At 35.5% G+C, this 23,811-nt stretch overlaps 3 protein-coding genes across 6 annotated transcripts in view; 1 reads left to right on the forward strand and 2 right to left on the reverse strand.

Annotated features, from left to right (window-relative positions):
- The first annotated feature begins 5,349 nt into the window (after positions 1-5,349).
- Positions 5,350-10,501, forward strand: LOC132623485 (2-succinylbenzoate--CoA ligase, chloroplastic/peroxisomal). 3 transcript variants are annotated; one of them, XM_060338241.1, is made up of 10 exons: positions 5,350-5,714; positions 6,464-6,536; positions 7,228-7,393; positions 7,477-7,575; positions 8,037-8,134; positions 8,242-8,435; positions 8,772-8,899; positions 9,172-9,551; positions 9,749-9,963; positions 10,099-10,501. In XM_060338241.1, exons 1-10 carry the CDS (start codon positions 5,515-5,517, stop codon positions 10,226-10,228), a joined length of 1,683 nt encoding a protein of 560 aa, XP_060194224.1. In that variant the 5' UTR covers positions 5,350-5,514; the 3' UTR covers positions 10,229-10,501. The 3 variants fall into 3 exon arrangements, with proteins under 3 accessions (XP_060194224.1, XP_060194226.1, XP_060194225.1); XM_060338242.1 differs by having other exon boundaries at positions 5,647-5,714; positions 7,221-7,393; XM_060338243.1 differs by lacking the exon at positions 6,464-6,536 and having other exon boundaries at positions 5,574-5,714.
- Positions 10,502-12,446: 1,945 nt separating this feature from the next.
- LOC132624017 (caffeoylshikimate esterase-like) lies at positions 12,447-14,547 on the reverse strand. Its single transcript, XM_060338838.1, has one exon. It carries the CDS (start codon positions 14,466-14,468, stop codon positions 13,509-13,511), a length of 960 nt encoding a protein of 319 aa, XP_060194821.1. The 5' UTR covers positions 14,469-14,547; the 3' UTR covers positions 12,447-13,508.
- Positions 14,548-23,084: 8,537 nt separating this feature from the next.
- Positions 23,085-23,811, reverse strand: part of LOC132625104 (WPP domain-associated protein-like) — a 6,802-nt gene continuing 6,075 nt past the window's right edge. For both annotated transcript variants that reach the window (XR_009576643.1, XM_060339895.1), the window contains one exon: positions 23,085-23,440. The gene's annotated coding sequence lies outside the window, so the exon portion shown is untranslated. The remainder of the gene's footprint in view (positions 23,441-23,811) is intronic.

The raw sequence follows: 23,811 nt of genomic DNA on the forward strand, positions 1-23,811 counted from the left end.
TCGATTAATGGGGACCTTCTCTATGTACATTTCAAGGACGTTTAAAGTTATGCATTCCCTATAATCATAAGGCGCCTTCAAATAATCCGTCAAAAAACCATCGTCTTGAATGTACCACTGTCCATAACTAGTTACACCTTGCGGCGTAAATGAAATTGGATATTTTCCAATTATATTTAAATCAAAATCACTCCTACTAACTTGTAGTCTATTATGCAAGGCTTGGAGTAGTTTTGAGAATTTGAAGTCAAGTGGAAACTTAACATGGTATTTTGGGGGAGAATCATAGCGCAAATTATTTTCCTCGAATATAATTTGTCCGTCCCAGAATAAAGAAACTCTAATTTTTGGAACATCTTCCATTTTTTGACTAATTTAGGAGGAATACAAAATGCAAAAACTGGATGAAACTTAGAATTTGTGTTAAAAATTGGATGAAACTTAGATTTTTTTCTCTCATTTGAAATCTGTATTAATAAGATTTGAAGTTTGAATATTGAACCAACGACATGCATGCAATTAGTGTGTCTTGCAGTGTTATGTCAAATCAAATTAAGTAGGGAGTGTTTCATAACACATGAATTAACCGCGCTATATCAGTCCCTGGCAGAATAGCGCAGTAAAATACTGCGTTATTCTGACATAACGCAGTAAATTACTGCGTTATATACGTATAATGCAGTAAATTACTGCGTTATTCTGTCATAACACAGTATTTTACTGCGCTATACTGCCGCAATATGTTGTCACCTCAACTGTCATACAGAAAAACGTCATAATTCGAATCAAACTTTAAGTGTTATATAACGTAATTTGACGAATAGTTACCAACCACACAAAATTGAGTTACTATGTCATTTTTTGACCAATTTAGAGATGTTAGTCGTGTTATATCGTTCATTCCAGAAAACATATTCGACGCAATGGGTAGGACATGAGAATTGGGTAAAGATTTTGAATACTCAAACAACCCGAACGAGAGATACAACCAACATTACAACAATATGATGACAGAGGAGTGGAATTGGCGTGTTAGGGAGGCTGCAGCACTGGAGCAAAAGTTAGCGTCAGTAGGGCTTAAACGCCAAAAAAAATGTGCTATGTCAATGCCTCGTGGAACTCCACAAGAGTATAATTTTGCTCTTAACCGTTTTCGCAAAGAGAATAATCGGATGCAAATAGGTTACCGTAGGGTAGAATATGGTGTACATGGTAGCACAAGATTTAGATCCATGTGGGATTCGGACTGTGAGATGTCCGATGAAGATTAATATTTTTTTTATATAAAGTAAGTAGGTAGGGTCATAAAGACCCCCCCCCCCCCCCCAACTAGGAGTACATGGGGGTTTGCAACTATATAAGTAGCGCTTTCTTTTGTTATTAGACTACAACGTATTCAATGTCGGGTAGTAGAATCTGAGCTTGGTCTTTACTCCTTCCAAAAGAACCAAATAGCAGTGATGATGAGAGTTTAAATCATAGCAGTTTTTCGAGCGATACCAGTGATTTCAAACTAGATGAGCTAAATCCCCACATTTTTATAAAGCGTAATGATGATTTCTGCAGTGTGAAATATTCAGATCCCCGAGAATATTATTGCGGTTTACGCCGAGAATGGTCACATCAGCTTGCCAAATCAGAACGTCTTGTTGGTGACTTGAAAAATCTCAACGCTCCAATCCCAACAAGGTACCCCATAACCATGCCTCAAGTAGGTCTAGAAACTTGCGAGCTTGCCGTGCAAATGATTAGAAAAGAAAACAACCGAATGCTGGCAAGACGATGTAGATTTTACATGCTAAAGTTGGCCGAAGAACAAGCATCATCAACCGGTGAAGAACTAACATCTACTGAAAAAAGATGTGTCTTAAGAAACCGCCAATATTTTTCTGAGGACGATATTGAGGACTTCTATTCTGATGATGCTTAAGAATGTTGTGATTTTAGTTTTAAGTTTAATTTATGATGATGTTGTTATTTTGAAGAATATTAGTATGTTTAGTTTTTCATCAACTCAAGGGCATGAATTGATGAATGTATTTTTTTTTTTTTGATGATTGTATTTTTACTACTTTTGGTTTATTATTAATGAACAAGTTTAAGTATTCATAAAGAACTTAAAGCTAATGACACCAAGCCTTCAAACAAAAATGGCGTTCGAACACTTTTCAACCACTAAAACAGCAATTCGAAGATTTTCTTATCCTTGATGTATTGAGCCTACCTTATTAATCGCACAAAAATAAGTAGGGTTCTATATAAAATATTGAAGTTTCGGGGTCCCGAAGCATGATTAATCTATGGTCAAAGTACATTAAAAAGTGTAATGAAAGAGAGGTTAACCAAAAGGGCAAAAAAAAAAAAAAAAAAAAAAACAGGGACCCCTTTAGCACCGTAAATTACTGCGCTAAAGCACTTAATGGTGCCGTCCCAGTTAAGCGCTCTAGCGCAGTAATTTACTGAGCTAAAGACAGTTTTGTAACTTTGTTTTTTGTTGGAGTAGTTTGGTTCAAAAAAAAATTTCTGAGATTATTTTGGTTCCGGACTCTTATTTATAGCCGCTACGAGGCGAGATGTAACTTTAAGACGTGGGGCAGCGTAAACCTCACGGATTTTCTACTTTTAAATTTCAAATGTAGAAGACTAAATAAAATTATGAACTAACACATAAAATTTGTGTAAATGAAAAGAAAAAAAAACCCGGATATGGAAAACTAAGATGGAGTTATTGTTTCTCAACATTACATCTTCTGATCTTTTCTTATTTTTTTTGGTCATTCGCACAAATACCTTATTTGGGGTGGTCTTTAATTTTTATCCTTTGACGCTTTAAGTGGCCAAAAGTATCCCTGAGATTCTGGGTTCGAACCCCAACAGAGTATAAAAAAAAAATCGCAAGACAGAATTTCGTCACAAATTAGGCCTATTTAGGTAAAAGTTAGACCTTAAGGCCTAACTTCTGTAGAATTCCAGCAAAGTAAAAAAAGAAAATTCGTAAGGCAAGTTATGCCTTAAGGCATAGTTTCTATATAAATGTTATGCCTAAGGCTAATTTCTATATAACTACAAAAGTTATGCCTTATAAGACCTAACTTGGAACTACAGCAAAACTAAGTTATACCTTATAAGGCCTAACTTTCACGAAACCTTACCTTGCGATTTTTTTTTTAATTGAGCTAGGGTTCAAATTTAGAACCTCGGGGTATTTTCGGACGCTTTTTTAAGCGTAGGACAAAAATTAAAGATCAGCAATTTGAGGGACAAAAATTAAAGACCAGCGCGTTTGAAGGGCAATCCGCGTTTTTTCCAAATGTTCAATTGGACTGATTTGTCCAATCCATTGCAAGTCCCTTATGTATCAGCCTACTTCTTAATAATAAAGGGGCGATTTGCAGGATTGTCTTTCGCTGGGGTGGTTTTTAATTTTTGTCTAAGATAGAATTTTGAAGGCAAAACTCTGCGCAGAATTTTAGCCTGAAGTTAAAATTCTGCCTTAAGGCAGAGTTTTGAAGGTAAAATTACCTTGCGAATCCAAAAGTCTGCCTTGCGAAAATTTCTTATTTTTTTTACCGAGTTGGGATTCGAACTAAGAACTTCGGGATATTAGGCGAAGGACAAAAATTATATACCACCAATTTGAAGGACAAAAATTAAAGACTACCCCAAATGAAGGACAATCCGCGCAAAAAAAAAAAAAAGATAACAAAGCCTACAACTTTCGAGGGGCAATTCTTTTTTTGGGGTGGTCTTTAAATTTTACCCCTCATATTTGAAATCTTTAAATTTTGCCCTTCGGCCAAAACCCATGGGTTCCAGGTTCGAACCCCACACAGTCAAAATTTTTAAAAAAAAATCGCAAGGCAGAGTTTAAATTTCCCTATGCCCCACCGGCATACACTTGTGAAGGAATTACCAAAGTTATGCCGGGTCCAGCATAACTTTGGTAATTCCTTCACAAGTTTATGCCGGGTCCGGCATAAAAGTTTGCCCATTAAAAGTATGCCTCCGCCGGCATAAACTTGTTAAGGAATTACCAAAGTTATGCCGGACCCGGCATACTTATGCCTTATGGGCAGACTTGGCATAAGTATGCCGAGTCCAGCATAACTTTGGTAATTCCTTCACAAGTTTATGCCGGGTCCGGCATAAAAGTTTGCCCATTAAAAGTATGCCCCCACCGGTATAAACTTGTTAAGAAATTACCAAAGTTATGCTGGATCCGACATACTTATGCCAAGTCTGCCCATAAGGCATGAGTATGCCGGGTCCGGCATAAATTTGGTAATTCCTTAACAAGTGTATGTCGGGTCCGGCATACATCCGGCATACACGCGACCCAAACCTTGCCTTGCAATTTTTTTTTTTAATTTATGCTTGAGCGGGGGTTCGAACTCAAAACCTCATGATTTCTGCGTGAAGCGTGAACGCTCAGAGTTGCAATGCGAAGGACAAAAATTAAAGACCAGCAATATGAGGGGCATAGTTTAAAGACCACAAATATAAGACAAAATTTAAAGACCACCCCAAAAGAAGGGCAATCCGCGCAAAAAAATGACTTTCGAGCCCCTAAATCAAATTTCAAATCTTCTTGATATACTTTGTTTCACAATCTTCCCATAATTTGGAGTACAAAGATAAGATAAGGATAGGATCCGATCCGATCCACTCCACAACTTTTCCATATTTTTCCAGTCTATGGCTCACATGGGTCCTCAAAGCAACGATCTATTTTGGACATCGCTCTTTTGGCATTTTCTCCCCTAATATCCTTCAAATTTACTGTCGAATCCTTTGTACACAAGTACTACTTCACTCATAATATATTTATCAAATTTACACTCTCAAGTGTCAATTTACCTACTCTCTACTTACAACTTTTAAACAAAAGAACTTTGAATTTAGTTATTTCTTGAACTTGATTAGTTTCGAAATCTCTTATGGATGGAGATAGGTCGATTGTCATGATTCATTTAGTAAAAAGAGTTTAAGTTATATGTTTTGTCGGTTTTTAAAAAAAAAATTATCTTGTCAGATTACTAAAATTAAAGTATATCTACATGTAAGCGTCATTAAAATATAAAATTTATAATCTTCAAAATAATTCACTTTAACGTAAAAATAATACGATGATACTCCACTAATCCAATTAATTCATACCTTCTCCATCCTTGTATCCATTATTTGAACAATCCATTTAAAGAGAAAAACAAGAAACAAAAGTCATTTAAAATTTCTTAATATCATCTTAAAAAGCTTACTTGGATATTTAACCAAATTGACTCTTCAAAATATAAGTGGCCAATATTTAGAATTTTGATACGGTCAATATTTCGGTATAGACAAAAATGGTTATCCAATTACTGTAGTTCAATGACAACCAAACGATACCCAAACTCCAAATGAAACTCTTATCACTTATTCTCAAACGTCACATGCAAAACTAAAAAAACAATAGCTGTTTCGTTTGCTCAAACGCAAAGGATTTAGGAAATTCCAAATTTATTCTCAAGAGAAATGGCTAATTACTCTAAGGCTCACGTTTGCCAGTGCTTGAGCCGGCTATTGACGGTTCGCCGTAGTTCAACGGTAATGATAATGGGAGAAAGAAGAAAGACCGGTATGGAAGTAGTTGAGGCAGTTTTGGGCCTGGCCCATGGGCTTATTCAGTTGGGCCTTAAGCCCGGTGATGTTGTCTCCATTTCCGCTCTTAACAGGTACTCCTTAACTTCTTAGTATTAATCATCTGCTTCCATTTTAATAGGAAACTTACGTAAATGTACTGGGCTGTAATTTTCCCGTTTTTAAACTAGCTGCAAATGTACAACTTCCATTGCATTAGGTGGCTGTACCTTTTAGCCTTCTCAGTTCCACACGGTCTCTTATATAATGTGATGAAAAGAATAATAGAAAATAAAAGGTAAAATGGCTGGACATTACGAATAATACCATGTATATCCTTTTGCTCCTTTTGAAGTTTGAACAATATTTCTTTGTAGAAGTTCTAAGTTGATTTTGATGGTTAAAATTACATAAGTTAAAGAATTAACAACTAGTAATTGTTAACATATTTGGTATTTCAGAAATAAAAGTATGACTTTTCGGTGGTGTATTTTGTTAGAGAAGATAATGGAGTAAATTATATGGAAGTTACAAATTCAGACTTACTGCCTGTTGGTACATTCTACATGATCCTTAGTGCTCGTTAGTCCTTTGTTTTACATTTGAATTTCTCAATTTGCTTAATGTTAGTCATTTTATTTTAAGCTATTATCTTTCCTCTGTAACAAGGAACCATGAGGATTTAATTAAATCGAAAAGGCGTGAAAAATGAATTATTTCAAGCTGGAAATAGTTATGAGGTGTTATTTTCATGGCAATTCTCAAATTTTATTGCGACATTTTTGCCACTGAACTGTCCTTAAATTTTTAAGAATTCTTTTTCATTATCCAATTTTTATTGCAGTGATCTTTATTTGGAGTGGTTACTGGCAGTTGCATATGTAGGGGGAATTACTGCACCTTTCAATTACCGTTGGGTAAGTACACTAAAACACACACACACACACACACAAAAAAAAAAAAAAATCTCTAATAGTCCATTTTCTTCTAACATACCTGGAAGACTATATTTATTGTATTATCCTCCGTTTCTCCAATCTAATTCAAGATAATTGAAGGTGGCAAATCATTCTAGAGAATAGTTAATGCTGATTATAGCTGGATATTTTGTGTTAAAAAAGCACAGATTAAACAAATATTTGTGCTTGTTTTTTTTTTTTTTTTGGTTGGCTTTTTATGTTTAAGCTTGCGCTTTTCTTGATTTATGGGTGACTAGTTGCCTCATTTTTCAATATCAGTGACAGTTTATTATCTCTTGATCTGTGTTACATGGAGTTGCCTAGAAGTATCATTATTTCATTCCGCTATGCATGCACCTCGAAATTTTTAATTTTTTTGTAGTTTCTGATTTAAGGATTCACACGAATTACCAATATCTTACCTGTAGGACATGTTCTATATTTACTCAATATGAGCAGTCCATGTAACATAGCTCTTTGTTGTAAAGAGTTTAAACATATGTAAACTTAATTTCTATGAGGAAACTGAAAATAGGTATCATGAATAAGTACTAGTATCACGGCAAAGCATCAATTTCTGTATAATATAGATTGAAGAAACTGTTCTGGATACAAGCATGTCCTCCTAGTAACTGTTCTCAGCTTGCAGAGCCTGGAAGAAACAAGAGCAGCTCTTCAGGTAGCAAAGCCAACAATGTTGGTCCATGACGCAACCTGTAATTTCTGGATCTTCGAGTCCTTTGCTGATTCTGTGCCTTCTCTGAGGTGGCAAGTCCTAATGGATACTCCTAATGAAGTTAATAGCACTAAGATTGGTATGTGTTCAAGCATTCATGACCAGTATGAATATGGATAAATCTTCTTCTGTTTATTAATTTATCATACTTACATATACCAGGATTAACTACTGAACAGCTGAAAAGAAGTTGCAAAAGTCATTTAACAGCAGACTACCTGTGGGCACCTCAGGAAGCAGCTATAATATGCTTTACTTCAGGTATATGCTCACTACCTTTCCACAAGCTTATTTGTTGTTCTTCATTTTATTTTCCCTGATTCATAATGTGATATTCAAATCCCCTCAGACCGACGGAAACTGACAATATGAAGTTCTAAGAGAAATCCGGTAGTGGAAACCTCTTTTTTAACTAAGGAATGTAAATTTTATCTCAAAATTTTATCTGGATCAGATTAGGAAAATATCTTGTTCCTTAGCCTCAGTAAAGTTATTTGGCTATTAGCAAAATTCTTGAACTAGAAGATGGTCATTTTGTATGTCATACTGACAATTTACTCCACTAAGAAGTGTAGGTTGAGTCATTGAACTGCATGTGCAAAGTAATGCTTATCTGTTCAATTGTGAAATGATCTTGCGTCTCCTGTTCTGGTACAAGGAGTATTTCTAAGTCCTTTGACTTGTATTTATGATTTTTTTTTTCTGTTTCTTAATGACAATAGGAACCACAGGGAGGCCAAAGGGAGTTACCATAAGCCACTCAGCTTTGGTGGTGCAATCCCTTGCAAAAATTGCAATTGTTGGCTACGGTGAGGATGATGTATGCTTATCTACTATGATAAAACATGATATGAATGTTGCAACGTAGATATAGTACCCAATTGTTTGAAACACGTGCCAAGCTGATTCATGTTATGGTTCTTGCAGGTCTATTTACACACTGCACCACTTTGCCACATTGGTGGTATATCATCAGCCTTGGCCATGCTAATGGCAGGAGGTTGTCATATTTTACTACCAAAGTTTGAAGCTAAATTGGCTGTTGAATCCATAGACCAGCATAATGTAACTTCTTTCATTACAGTTCCAGCTATGATGACTGATCTAATCTCTTTTTATAGGTAAAGCACTCAGCTATTCTACATGATTCAAAGACGAATTTCAATGGGATTATCTTTTGAACAAAATTGTAGTGAATCATAACTGTATGGGCATATATATGATTGGATTATCAAGCTTTTTCCTTATAAATTCACTGCCAATATTCAGTTGTGGCATTACCTCCTTTAGATTTTACAAGGAATACTTTTTTGATGTCCTGTTCAAGATTAAAAGAACTTTGTTTCTCTTTTTGGCCCAGATTTTAGTGGTGGTTGAATCTTTTCTAGGTTTCTCTCCATGGACATACTGAGTTCATGATTAGTGCAAATATTTGATTCTACTTTCACTTGTCGTAGGACAAAGCACATATCTGTAGGGTCCAAATCTGTGAAGAAGGTTCTCAATGGTGCTGGGGGTCTTTCATCTGATCTTATCAAAAATGCGATTGAGATTTTCCCGAGGGCTAAACTTTTTTCAGCTTACGGTATGTCAGTCTAGTGACCAGTTGACATATTTTCCCCATCCAAACTCATCCTTTCTTAACAAAACATTTGTTGATAGCAGAAGATTGCATGTTTAAAGTGAGGTTCCTGATGTAGGACATATATCATCTTCCAAATTTATAGTGGCACAAGTCCTAGCCTTCTTGGTGTATTCTGTGAAGTTAGCTTCAAGAATATTGATCTACGCTTCCCTAAAAACAGCATTCTGTCTCAGTCGTGCTTTCCTGATAAGTACTCTTTAAATATTTTGTAGGAATGACAGAGGCATGTTCTTCTCTGACTTTCATGACTCTTTATGACCCTACCAGAGAAAGTTGTATGCAGCATTCTTATGCCAACAGCTCCAATTTGGCACATAAACCAGACGGTATCTGTGTTGGAAAACCAGCTCCACATATTGAAATAAGAATTGCTGGTGATGATTTTTCTTGTATAGGGAGGCTCTTGACACGAGGTCTCCATGTAATGCTTGGCTACTGGGGTCAAATGCCAAGCAATAATTCTTCTCCAACTGATGAATGTTGGCTTGACACTGGTGATATAGGGCATATAGACGATTGTGGAAATATCTGGCTCATTGGGCGCTTGAAGGGTCGAATAAAGAGTGGGGGCGAAAATGTTTATCCTGAAGAGGTAAGCATCCAAGATTTTAATGCTTTTGTTCTCTTCGATCAGGCGAGCAATCAACACAAACAAGAGCAACCTACTTGATATCTTTTAAGTTGATGAGCAAATGATAGTTATGTGTTACGTAGTTAATTTTTTGTAACGGAACACCATGAATTCTTTTTGCATTGGTAATGATTCAGTGAGTTTTGTTTGTGGCTCAGGTGGAAGCTGTCTTAACGCAACATCCAGGGATTTCTGCTAGTGTTGTTCTTGGGCTTCCCCACTCTCGCTTGACCGAGATGGTCGTTGCCTGTATCAGGCTGAAAGACAATTGGCAGTGGACTGATTCAAGTTCGAATCATCCGGATAACAAGAACGAGCAATGCTTGTCCAGCACTGTCCTCCAGAACTTCTGCAGAGCGAGAGATTTGACAGGGTATTTTCTTTTTTCCTTAATTGTTCAAGTGAATTCGGTTGCAGCAAGTCTATCTCATGTTCCATCCCCAATCTCACCCCGCTCTTGATGCTTGGCATGATCTGATTCATATTGATGACATGAAATATTTTGCAGGTTCAAAATACCCAAGAATTTTGTGTTGTGGAAAAATCAATTTCCAGTGACAACAACAGGGAAAGTAAGAAGAGATCAAGTCAGAGAAGAACTTAAGTCATATAGGCAGTTACAACCCAGCAGACTATGACTCCACTATATTATTTTCTTGCATTTGGTTTGAGAGGCTAACTACATGGTAAGAGAATCATTAGAAAGAAACAAATACTGGAAATTTTGTGACATGGTGCTCGGAGAATATGCAGCTGTTCCTCACAGCAGATTATTCATTTAACTAGATGGCCTATGCCCGTGCTGCGCACGGGCCCAACACTTTAGATTATAGTATATCTATGTATATGTAGTTGTGTTTGGATAGTGATAATATATATATATATATACACGAAGTATGGGTTTTGTGCTCCGTATTTAGTGATTTATTATATTCGTGTTTGCTACGAAAATTTATTAATATTTTTTAAAAGAGAAGACTTGTTTAAAAAAAAACTATTTTCCTCTCTTTGAGATAAAACAATAGCAATATTTAAGCATCAGTTGATATTTTCAATTTTAATTCGATTAATTTAAAGGTGTAAAATACTTATTATTTTTTATCAAATTTTGATTTGGATAATTCTAATTCAAATTATTAAATTAATTTTACATGTTTAAAACGAAACAACGTAGAAATTGATTTTCTATTTAAACGAAGAAATGCTATTTTTTAATTTTTGGTAAATATTCTCGGTTTAGTTCATTTTACTTGTCATGTTGTCTTTTGTATGGTTTTTTAAGGAAACGTGAATTAGAATTATAATTTGACTAATTTATCTTATTCATTATTTGATCTCCATTTGATATTAATCTCTTTTCACATTTATTAGAGTAAGAATAAAAATGAAAAAGTAACTAAATTCTATCTTATTTTAAAATATAAATATTTTAAGTATATTTATTTTAGTAATCATAACAAATAAATGACACGGCGGAATAGCAAATACAACAATTAAATATCTAGATTAGATCTCAGGCTAATATAAGAAAAGAAAGAAAATTGTATGTATTTGCCTACTAAACCTTTTGAAAAAAAAATAATAATATGGGGTTCATGTTTTTTGCTGTGCAATAATTTCATTTGCTCCCACTAATGGGTTAATATGCATGTAGCAATGAATCCACTATTATTAACTTGATGGGGATACTTTGGGAATTACATGAATATTGTTTGATTTTTTAATATACGGGGTGCACGTTTTTTTTTTTTTTGACATTGCTTGGTTTTTTTAAATATGGGGTGCACTTTTTTTTATAAGTTTTTAGAGGGTGGGGTCCACCTTTTTTAATGAGTTTGGAAGGGTGGGGTCCACCTTTTTTTTTTTTTTTACTATATAGAAGCATTTTTTTAAGAGTGACTAACGACGAAGCATGGGTAAACCGATACTTCTATATAGCAGAAAAAATAGAAATATATTAAAGTATTTCTATCTACTTTTTAAAAGAGTTGGTAATATAAAGTATAAAATGTCATTTTTTTGCCCTTAAATAAAAAAGTAGGTGGGACCACAAAGGATTTTTTTGCCCTTAAATAAAAAAGTGGGATCAAAGGACGGACGACGATCTTGCTTATAAACCGGCTCTTCTATATAGTAGTAAAGTAATATATATATATATATATATATATATATATATATATATATATATATATATATATATATATATATATATATATATATATTGTTCAAAACACGATTAATATAACATTGTAGTTTGTGTTCCGTATCCAAAACTTTATTACATTAGTGCGCTACGAATACAAAGTTGGCAAAAAGACTTATTTAAAAGGAAACCATTTTCCTCTCTTTGAGATAAAACAATAGCAATATTTAAGCATCAGTTGATACTTTGAATTTTAATTCGATTAATTTAAAGGTGTAAAATATTCTATTGTTAATGTATGTAGATTGGGCCTAAACAATACCTATTATTTTTTTATCAAATTTTGATTTGGATAATTCTAATTCAAATTATTTTATTAATTTTACATGTTTAAAATGAAACAAAGTAGAAATTTGATTTTCTATTTAAATGAAGAACTACTATTTTTTAATTTTTGGTAAATATTTTTTGTTTAACTCATTTTACTTGTCATGTTTTCTTTTACACAATTTTTTAAGGAAACGTCAATTAGAATTATAATTTCACTAATTTACCTTATTAATTATTTGATCTCCATTTAATATTATTTTTTCTTTTATGACATTAATCTCTTTTCACATTTATTAGAGTAAGACAAAAATGAAAAAGTAATTAAATTATATCTTATTTTAATATATAAGTATTTTAAGTATGTTGCTGTACAATAATTTCATTTGCTCCCACTAATGGATTGATACGCAGGTGGCAATGAATCCATCATTATTGATTTAATGAGATACTTTGAAAATTACATAAATATTGTTTTGATTTTTTGACATTGTTTGTTTTTTTTAATATGGGATTCATTTTTTTTATATTGCTGGATTTTGTTAATATGGGATCCACTTTTTTTTTCCGTGAGTTTGGAGATGGAGGGTTCCACTTTCCTTTTTTTTAATATTAGTTGGTGTTTAGTTGGGGCCCACACTTTTTTTTTTTAAATATTGGTTGATGGTTGATGTTTAGTTGGGGCCTACACCTTTTTTTTATTTTTTTTTATTTTTATTATAAGTGAAAAACTGACGACGAAGCATGGGGTTTAACCCATGCTTCTATATAGTAGTAATTCCGTATCTCAAGTTTATTTGATGTATTAGTTATTTCCCCATTAAGTTGGAACTTACAAGATACTTTTTTATTTCATTACTCATATATACTCGTACAAATTCTCCTTTGTTCTCTATGTAACATCAAGTTGAACAACATCCTGATTCATTGAAACAGAATGATCGTGAAGTTGAATATTGTGGTACATCTCTTTCCCAATTTTTGTTATTTTGCTTATTAGGCATTGCTAATCAAAATAAAAGCTCACTATTGTTGCAGGAGTCAATGAAATAACTGGACCAAGTGTTGAACTCTTAAAGAGGGATCCATGTTGCTTCAGAACCTTATATCTCATTAGTAGTTACTTTTGAAAATTATCATGCCAAGACTCCGTCATTTAAGCATATGGAACATCATTATGAAATGAATAATACTTTAGTAGGACGGAAACTGCTCAGACAATATCAGTAATTGCAGTAGCTTTTATTATTTATTATTATTACATGAAAAGAGAATTTGCCGAGAGCCTATCGGAGACAGCCTATCTTCTTCCGAGGTAGGGGTAAGGTCTGCATACACTCTATCCGACCCAGACCCCACTTGTGGGACTACACTGGGTATGTTGTTGTACATGAAAAGAGAATTTCTGACTATGTGTCTAAAACATCTGAATAACTTAAGATCATCTCTTAGATTTTGGTCAAGTTTGCTCTCACCTCAATCCATGACCGAATAGTATTGAAAACAAGCTCCACACTTTCATTTGGTTCACCTATCAATTGATGCCCCATTCCCGGGTAAATTTTCATAGTCTTATCGTTACTTCCTGCAGATTTATACACAAATTTTGCAGCTTCAGGATCACATACCTTATCATCCCCACCTTGAAGAATCAGCAAAGGGACTTCTAGTTCATGAGAGTTTCTCTGTATATACTCACAGACTTTCAGAAGCTCTAGTGCAGTGGCAGCTGGTGGCTTCTGGGAAGCCAGGCGATTTGGACTTTTTAAGACAACTTTTTTCTTCCACTCCTCCTTGTATGATTTAGATGCAGGTGGTTTGGTGATCACAATCCTCCAAGATGGTGCTATGAAGGCGGCCAATGGTAGTAGCTTCTCCAATGGCCAAACAGGTTTGTATTTCTGTGACACTCCAAACATCGGTCCACTTAATATCAGACCATTCCATACAGTCTTTTGCCTTAGACATATGAGTGTAGCAATTGCACCACCTAATGACTCACCATACAGGAAAGCCGGGAGCTCTGGGTGATCAACACGCGCAGAGTCAAAGTACTGTATGCAATCTTGGATTACGGGTTGAATATTTGGTATGTAACCAGGTGAGCCTTCTGAGTAACCATGACCTTGTAGGTCGAGAGCACAGGCGAAAAAACCAGCTTTCGCCAGGGCTACTGCATTTAGCTCGAAAAGCCAGCTGCTTTCGGACGTATAGCCATGAATCATGCCCACAAGGCCTCTTAACTGATTAGTTGATTCAGGCTGCCAAGATTGTGTGAATATCTTCATGTTTTGTTTGTTTAACATGAAACTTTGTTTGTGAATTATTTTGTGCTGCTTGTAAAACTCTTCTCTTGTCATTTCTCCGTAAGGGCTGTTCTCATTGGATTGGAAAATTGGGTGAGACATTGTGTACTAGTGAGTATGTCTGTTGTGTGTTTAGCTGAGGTTTGTGTCTTTTTCAAGAATTTTAAGGTACTGAATGTGACTACTTTGCCTTGATATATATACACACATATGAATTACGTATGGTATGTCTATGTTGGTCAAGACTCAAGAGTACAGATCAGTTGGGAGTTCAGCCTGCCAACTGTTTCATGCTGGGGCAATAAATGGAAATATGAGACATGAAATCATTTACTTAAAATAGATATGATTTTATTATCTGACCAAAAAAAAAAAAAAAAGATATATTTTTTAAAAAAAATATTTTTTATTACATAGGGGGTAGGGGAAGGGGAAGGGAAAATGGGGGAAGGGGATTACAATGTGGGGAGTCGAACCCTCACCAACAAGGTGAGAGTTCAGGTAGCCAACCAATTTCCGTACGCTTCTGTTTAGTTGAGGAATAAATTTCTGTCTTTTTTTTAATTGCATTTTTTAGAGTGTTAAATTGGCAACTTTTTAATGTAGTAATTATGAGGCTGGTGATTTCTTTCATAGTTATCCTACATCTACACGTTCTAGTGATAAGATTAAGGGCTAATTAGCTATGTCCTTAGGACATGCCACGTAGCCTTGCCAACTTATGAATTAAAAGTGAAATTTATTAAATTTTAGACAGGATACGTTACTCCTAAACTTGACACGGTTTATTCAGTGCACACGTTACTCAACAGTCAACATTGCCAGCAAACAGCTGAGGCAGCAACATTGTCACAATGCAACTTCAGTTCAGGTTCCCCAACAAGTAGTTGCAGCATGTCACACAAACATCCTCGAATGGGCACTGGAATTTTTAAAATCTAAAATCAACTCAAACTCTGGTATTCAAAACAACACATCAGGAAAAAAAGAAGAAGATTTCTTCTAGAAGTAATACGTACTATAAATTATCGTTACAACAAATCAAAAACAAAAATATTAAATGCCACTGATGCTACTCGCCTACTCCTTCAAAGCAAGTGGATTCAATGGAGACATCAGGCCTTCTCACAATATGTGCTAGATTTGTTTTTTCTCTTTTTGTCGATCATGACTTCTTGCTAATAATTTTGAAGTATTTTTTTTATTCAATTGTTTGAAATCTGTTGTCTTTTTCTTTTATGAGGGGTCGGTGGAGATCTATATTTATATGAAGCATACAAATTAATGAATTGAGTATTAAAGTTCTAATTTTCTTACAATTTTATTTAGGGAAAAGTATTCAAAACACACTCAAACTATGGCCAAAATTGTCATAACACACCTCAACTTTGCGGGGGTCCTATGACCCCCCTGGACTTATTTTTTGTGTATTATTTACGCTTTCAAACGGTGATCTGGACTAGCAAGTGAAGCTACTCTCCTTCAGCGCGTAAGAGATGATAAAAACTATATGGACCAGTGTATATTTGCCACATGGCCGTCCAAATAACGTTTTTAATTCCCCAAATCCAATATCAAATCCCCTCAAACGGCTAGATCTTGTTCTCTTCTTCCACATTGATTTCTTCCCTAAATTTTGTGGTAAATTTCTTCTCTTTATGTTTCAATTCTTACCCAAGATTGGATTCTTACAATTTCTTTCCCCAAATTTCTGATTAAAAATTCGGGTTAGCTATGGAAGAAACAAGATTGGATTTGAATAAGCTTTGTATGGACAATGAAGATCCAATGTTGAATGCGGAGGTGCGATGCAGTCATGGTGTGTTGCTCCTATTGAAGACTTCCTGGTCCGACAACAATCCCGGAAGAAGATATTGGTCTTGCCCCTACTATGGTTCGAAGAAGTGTAAATTTTTTCGATGGAGGGATCTTTCCAAAGTTGATGAAAGATCGAAATACATTATCCCAAAGTTGGTAAACAAAATGAAGGAGATGCATGGAGAATTAGCTTCAAAAGAGAAGAAAATTAAGGAGATGGAAGAAGGATGTGGAAGTTCCGAAATTGCCGAGATGTTAAAAGAGATTGAAATGGAAGAACAATCTGTCTCAAGTCATATGAAAATGAAGGAGATGGAAAAACAATCAAGTGTGATTAATCTGGGCGAAATTGAAAATGCAAAAGAGGTAAAATCGAAAAAGAAGGGGATCAACAACTTTAGCTCTAATTTGATTTTCACATTTTGTATCTTGTTTTGTTTTGCTAGTTGGATCAGTTGGTTAATGCGAGGAAATGCTTCAATTTGTCATGACCAATTGCCTTAGTGTTTCTTGTATTTTTGAAGTTCTGGGTTTAGTTTTGTGCTTGATTTTAGGTAGGCAGTGCTTGGGAAAATGTATTTTGTGTTGTGGTTAATGTTAGTTAGGAACTACTTTTCCCTTTTCTTTTGTCTTGTGGTTAATGTATGTTAAGAAATCCTTTCTAGTTTTCTTTTGTTTTGTATTTAATGTAAGTTCGAAATTGATGAATGAAATCACTTTAATTTAGAAAGCAAAGGTGTTACATGTGCTCCAACATAAACCTTGCTTAAATTGAAAACACGGAGACCAGTCTAATCTATTTCTATGATCTCCTATTTTTTTTCAACGAGGAAGTGTATCCGGTCCCTAGCAGCGTCACAGGCCTTGAAACACCATACATCCCCTGTCCTGAATCCGTTAGCATCTATAAATTCTTTCCATCCTTGATAGAGCCGCGTATGAGCACCAACTTTGTATTTCATTAAGTACGCACCTCTTTCAGAAATTACAACGGCTTCACGGTCATTGTCTGAGAGAAATTCAAGAATGCTACTTGGAAGGATCTGCGGAAAAACATGTGATTACTAAAACTAAAATAACAATTGAAAATAACAAATAAATTAGATGAACACTTACGAAATCATCCTTGTCGACGTATGATTTGGTCATTTTTTTCTCAAAATAAGCTACCATTTTCGAATTAAGGCTCATGTTAGAGGCTATGTAGAATGCTATTTCATAGTATTAGAGTGTGAGTGAAAGCTTATATTTATAATGTGTTTTGCAATAAATTCCCCACTACTTAACCCCCAACCACCTTAGCTGTTGTTGACCACCTTTAAATCCGGTCAAAAGCTTGACCACATTTAGTGAGCAACATTAATTTCGTTCAAAATGCTTGACCAGATTTGGTAAGCAACATTAATGTAGTTCAAATGCATGACCAGATTTCACTTGGTCCATAAACTGCACTTTCAAAAAGAAACAGCTGCACCAACATAGGTTGCACATTCTGGACATTAAAAATGTGCACCAACAATGTCAAATAGAAACAGACATTCTGGACATTAACTGCTGAATCAACTGCTGAAAAAGACAGGACTTAATAATAGAAACAGACCTTGCTATATATAAACAATTGCACCAATATAAGTTTGTACAAAAGTAGTGCAGTAGCATAATGTCACAAAACAAACATCTAAACCACAGCTACTTTAGTTTGTTTATGAACTGCAAAAACTGCCAACTACATTAACTTGTTCTGCCAACTACTAACATATTAACACTACTTCCATGGATCCTTTGTCTGCGAGTTCTGGGTTGCTGTCACTTTTTTCCTTTTCTTTACCCTCATCTCTTCAAGCTGGCTTGATGTCATTGATGCTTTGCCCTTCCACCTCACTCCAGATCTTGCTTTGTGACCAAGGTCCCCTGTAACATCAGCTGACCTTATATGCTTTGTTGGAGCAGCATCAATTATCCTACTACTTGGCAAGTCATGCTGTAGACAAAGCAAAATAATTGTTTATAGTTAGTAAACTCACTTGCAACAAATATACCCATTCCAACAAATATTTCAGCTCTTACATTGTATGTTGTAAATCCATTTTCTGCGACAAATATACCCATTCCAACAGTCTTGGGCCTTTTGTAAGGGGTAGTTCTTCTTCTTTCATTATCAACAGCTGTTACACTAGAAGCTTCAGAGGTTTTTCTTGGTCTTCCTCTCCTCACATTAGACTGAGAAGCAGCAGGTTGATCAGGTGCATTGGCTGCAACAAGTGCAGCACTAGAAGCTTGAGAGGTTTTTCTTGGTCTTCCCCTACTCACATTAGACTGAGAAGCAACAGGTTGGACAGGTGCATTGGCTGCAACAGGTGCAACATAACTTGTTGCATTTTCAAACCATTTAGCAGTAATGGTTGTCCTCCTTGTTCCCATACCTCTTGTTGGTGCTTGAAAAGTACTTCTGGGCCTTGCACTTGCTGTTGGTGGTGCTTCAGAAGTACTCCTTGGCCTTGCACTTGCTCTTGCTGGTGCATCAGAAGTTAATGGATTTTTCCTTGGCCTTCCCCTAGCTTTTGCTGGTGCTTCAGGTGCTTGAGAAGTCTTTCTTGGCCTTCCCCTAGCTCTTGCAGGTGCAGCACTTGATTCAGCAAAGCTTGCCTGAGATGCTGCAGCAATATCTGGTCCATTACCATAGCTTGTTCTACCAGAATCCTACCAAAAACTGTAGTGTCAAATCAAAACCATTACTACAAAGAGTATAAAAAACAGAGTTTACTTTAAAAGCTCATACCTTCAAAGGACAACCTCTTTTATTATGGTTTTTACCATGACAAATGCTGCAAGTCATGTCAACTCCTTTTCTTGACAACTTACCATATCTTTTTGACTCAGTTGCTTCTCTTCTCCTCACCTTCTTTGGTCTGCCTGGCATAGGCTTTACAACTGGTGGTGCAACATATGGGTTATTGGACTCAGGCCACATTTTCATATTGGGGACTGGTTGAAGAAAATGACAATAAGTCCTCAATGGGTTCGTACTTCTTATATAATATGGCAGCAAGGGCATGTTGACATGGTATTCCCTTGACCATCCAGGCCCTACAACTGCAAGTTCTATTTCTTAAATCAACAGTATATTGATATGGCCAATCACTAATTTCAAACCCTCTCTCACCATTGAAATCAATATTACATTCCATTGACTTCTTTATGTTGATTTCTAGTACCCTCAATGCCATTGGAGATATATTGGTTAACCATGTTTTTTGGAAATTGACTCAACTGACCTATTCTAGTCATTACCTTCACTCTAATCTCTTCAAGCATAGTGATAATGGTTTTATGCCTTGGTCCTAAAATCCAGGCGTTGAAGCTCTCAGACATATTATTGTCCACACTATCACACTTAATGTCAGTTCTAAAGTACAGTTTACACCAAGTTTCAGGTGGGTAGTACAGTAAATCTGCAACAATATCCTTACCATCCTTGGCAGTACCAAGCTGTTTCATTTTGTCCAAATTTATCTTCATCTCTCCTTCAAAGGTGCTTTTTGCACACTTCCAGAATTGGTTCCTTCTTTGAAGACCTCTCCATCCTTTTGCCTAGTTGGCTAGGATGTGTCTTGCACACATCCCGTGCTCCACCAGTGGTAACAATTCTTGCATAGCTGATTGAAGCCCCTACAATTTTGAGAAACAGTTATATATGAATGGACATAAACTAAATGAAGAAAAAAAAAGTGATTGTCATACCTTTTGCATGTCTGATAGCACCGTGTAGTTACTGCCATCTCCCATTCCCAAATCAGCTATCAACAATTTCAAAAACCATGTCCAAGTGTTCTTATTCTCATATTCCACTATAGCCCAAGCAATAAGCAACATTTGATTATTAGCATCTTTAGCAACAGCAGCCAATAGCTGTCCTTTGGTTATTCCCTTTAAGAAACAACCATCCAAACCAATACATTTCCTACAGCCACCTAAAAAGCATTTTTTCAAAGCATCAAAGCAAATATAAAAACTTTCAAACACCAACCTACCACTTTCACCAGAGTCATCAACCTTAACAACACAAGTACTCCCAGGATTAGTCCTCAACATTTCATCCCTATAGTCAAATATTCTTCCAAACTCTAACACATGATCACCCATGATTTCTTGGAGTACTTTAGCTCTAGCTCTCCTAGCAGTGGTTTTTCCAACATGTATGTTAAGTTCTTCCCTAATCAACTGCTGAAACTTGAAAATCCAAATGTTTGGCTGTTCTGTAATTCTATTCTTGTAATGCTTAGACAAGAACTTAGCATTGCACATGTAATTTCTAGTAGTCTTGACACACCTATGTTTAGGATTGTAGGTTTTGATCATGAAATCATTAGTCTTCTTGTCAAGACTTGCATATAGCAGCCATGGGCAGCCATCCCTACACCTCACCCAAACCTTTTTGGGCTCATTGACAAATTTCTCTAACTACACACCCCTTTGAAGTGCATATTTTGTAACAACATCCCTAAACTCATTTACATCCTCAAAAACCATCCCCAACTCCCACATCACTTTTTCAACAGTTTTGTCAAAAATTATCCTTCTCCTAGCCCTCCTAGACCATGACTCATCATCTGTATCTGATTCAACACTATATGCATCAGAACTGACATATACTGGCTCATCCCCAGCAACCTTACCTTTCAAGCTTGTGTCAGGAGTAGCAGTTTCATCAAAGCCCAGATCTGGACCAACTTCACCAACAGGAATTTCTCCAGGGTCATTTGGTATCCTTTCTCTTCTTTTCCTCCTCTGATATGACCTCCTTTCAGCCCTCAAATTTATGCACTCTTCATGAACATCATCACTTTCATGTTCAGCATCATGTTCATTAAATAGTTCAGCTTGGTCAGACTCAGAACTATCATCAGTGGACTGGTCATATTCAAGAATAGGAAATTCACTACTTAATGGGTTTTCAGAAGTAGCAGTTTCAGCAGCTACTGGTTCAGCAGGTGTTGTAGTTTCAGTAGCTGCTGGTTCTTTATTAAAAGCAAACCCATCCCTTTCTTGGATACCCCCATCCCTTTCTTCATTAAAAGCACCCAAAGATTCCTCATTGGGGCTAGTGTATTCCAGAAAAGCAATGGGACCATGTACATTATCTAAATTATCAACCATGTGATAGACATAGAATTCAATAGTATCCCCATTTTCAAAACTTTGTGAAATTTCCAAAATGTCGCTATCAGCTTGGATTTCTACAACACTGTGACTATTAGGTCTCCTAACACAAAATGAACAACTTGTAGTATACCCTAGTTCTTTAATATAATCCCTTAGTTCAAAAAAGGACATCCTATCCACATCAATATCCAAAAACTCTGTTATTTGTCCAGCCTCATACTTTGGTTGCCCACTACTGACATCCAAAACCCCACCATGATACCATCTCAATGTTACTAATACAAACCCACTCATACCTGAAATTACAATTCAATAATCGTACAAACAATCAGTACCACACATATACAATAACAATATATGGTCAACAACAATCACAACCCCCCACACACATCAAATAACAATAATTAAATTCAGACTTCTGACAATACAAGGCCAAACAGACCCCAAAATCACATTTTGGGGTGAAAATAAATTGGACGCACTTACAACAGTAATACTACACGACATAAGTTTACACATCTCTTAACCCCAAATAACCCCAATTTAAACGAGGAAAACCCCATAATTTTTTAACAAACCCTAGAAATTCATACGACAATGTCACAAATCCTATATAATGTAGAAAAAAATAAACTTTACGCGTACAATACTGACAAAGAACACGACTAACCTGGTATTTTTTTTCAGTTCACTAAAAGCTTGACACTACCTTGAAGATAAATCGACGATTTCGGGTCAAAATCCACCGCGATGTTACCACCTAAACTTAGTTTAACTATGATTCACACTGATTTGCAGAATAAAATGGTATTTGAGTGATTAAAATGGTAGAAATCGAGTGGAAGGTGAGTGAGAATTCTGGATTTCAAATTTTGGAAAGCAAAATAATGAAAATTACCCGTCTGGTTTTAACTTTATGAGCGCGTGCATACACTCGATGTCGTTTGAGTGACTTTGTCCGGTTGAAAGCGTAAATAATACACAAAAAATAAGTCCGGGGGGTCATAGGACCCCCGCAAAGTTGAGGTGTGTTATGGCAATTTTGGTCATAGTTTGAGTGTGTTTTGAATACTTTTCCCTTTTATTTAACACCGGGGAAAATACATATCGATTAACTATATTAAAGCATAAGAGATTTGTGTAAAAAAAGCATATATCATACGTCTAATTTGTTTCTTCACCGGATACATTGTGCATTTAATGATTTAGTGCAAATAATTGGAAAATCACAGCAAAGCGAGAGAACAAGACATAAACAAGAAGAAAGGTAATAATGGATAAGCAAAAAGAGGCAAATTTTTATTCGATGAATAAGTTTACAAGAATCAGACAAGATTTAAACAGTTAAACTGATTTTGAATTTTTGAAAATTGTGAAAATCATATAAAATAAAATTAACACTAAAATGGTATCTAAAATTATGAAACGTCTCAAAGTGAAAAGGTTTAAATTGAAAATGAATAAATTTTAATAACATAATGAAAGGTCTTCCTTTTACCCTCAGAGGCATAAGGGCAGGCTCGACTCTTGAGTAACCAAAATCCAAGGGTGCAAATTACTCATTTCTCCAAATCAAGGAAAACATTAGAACAAGTACAAAAGCTCAAAGCCTCAAACAATTATTTTAAATCACTGCCAATGGGCAGCAAGGAAGAATTCAACTAATTTATGAGAGGGCAAATTGCCAGTTCCCGAATTGAAATATTCAATGAGAGAGAAAAGACAATGAAAGAAAGATGATAAACAAATGGATTTCCGTCAAATTAACACTAGCCAAAGTAGTCTGTACATTTTGCTTCTCCATATACAAGAAACCTGACAAATGTACCTAAATTACCTAAAATTTCACAGCTGCAGCTATAGTTGTTGGGTTTTTCCTGCCTGATGATACAAAATATACAGAACTAACTAGGATCCCCTTTACAAGCCAGGTCAGTTGAAACTTCGAAACTTCTCCCTATTTCAAGTTGCTACAAAAGTAATACTACATCTCTGTCACACTAACAAAACTCTGTTTTTCTAGCTTCGTGTTGAACTTCAAATTGTACCAGCCAGGATGGAGGAATGCAAAAGTTCCAGGAACTGTCTATTATCTGTTCAACAAAAAAAAAAAAAAAAAAACCCAAATAAAGGTTGATTTATGAAAGAAACAGTTAAAAGAAAACATAAGATATGTTGAATGTCTTGCAACAGGCGTAATTACAAGCTACTTTGCCTGTTATTTGTACTCTTCTGTTTTTTGTGGTGTTTACCAATTTACCGAGCGAAAGGAGTTCACTTCCTCCTCCAAATATTCAATCTATTTTCTATCTTGTTCCAATTGCCATGAAAAATCAACAGCACAATCAATTCGATCAGGCACTTGCCATCTATTTTCATTGTTCAAATCTTTGACAACACAAAAAAACCATTGTTCAGCTCTTTGACAAGATGAAGAAACCAAAAGCTCTGCCCTCCCTCTCTA

Source organism: Lycium barbarum, chromosome 12 (assembly GCF_019175385.1).
Source record: "Lycium barbarum isolate Lr01 chromosome 12, ASM1917538v2, whole genome shotgun sequence".
NCBI lineage: Eukaryota > Viridiplantae > Streptophyta > Magnoliopsida > Solanales > Solanaceae > Lycium > Lycium barbarum.

What these genes read in the sequence shown, in the direction of transcription:
- LOC132623485 (XM_060338241.1), top strand. Translation starts at nt 5,515, where the DNA reads ATGGCTAATTACTCTAAGGCTCACGTTTGCCAGTGCTTGAGCCGGCTA. An exon ending in TAAACTTTTTTCAGCTTACG is followed by an intron (nt 8,900 to 9,171) that starts GTATGTCAGTCT and finishes AATATTTTGTAG; the next exon opens with GAATGACAGAGGCATGTTCT. An exon ending in AGAGCGAGAGATTTGACAGG is followed by an intron (nt 9,964 to 10,098) that starts GTATTTTCTTTT and finishes AATATTTTGCAG; the next exon opens with GTTCAAAATACCCAAGAATT.
- LOC132624017 (XM_060338838.1), bottom strand. Translation starts at nt 14,468, where the DNA reads ATGTCTCACCCAATTTTCCAATCCAATGAGAACAGCCCTTACGGAGAA.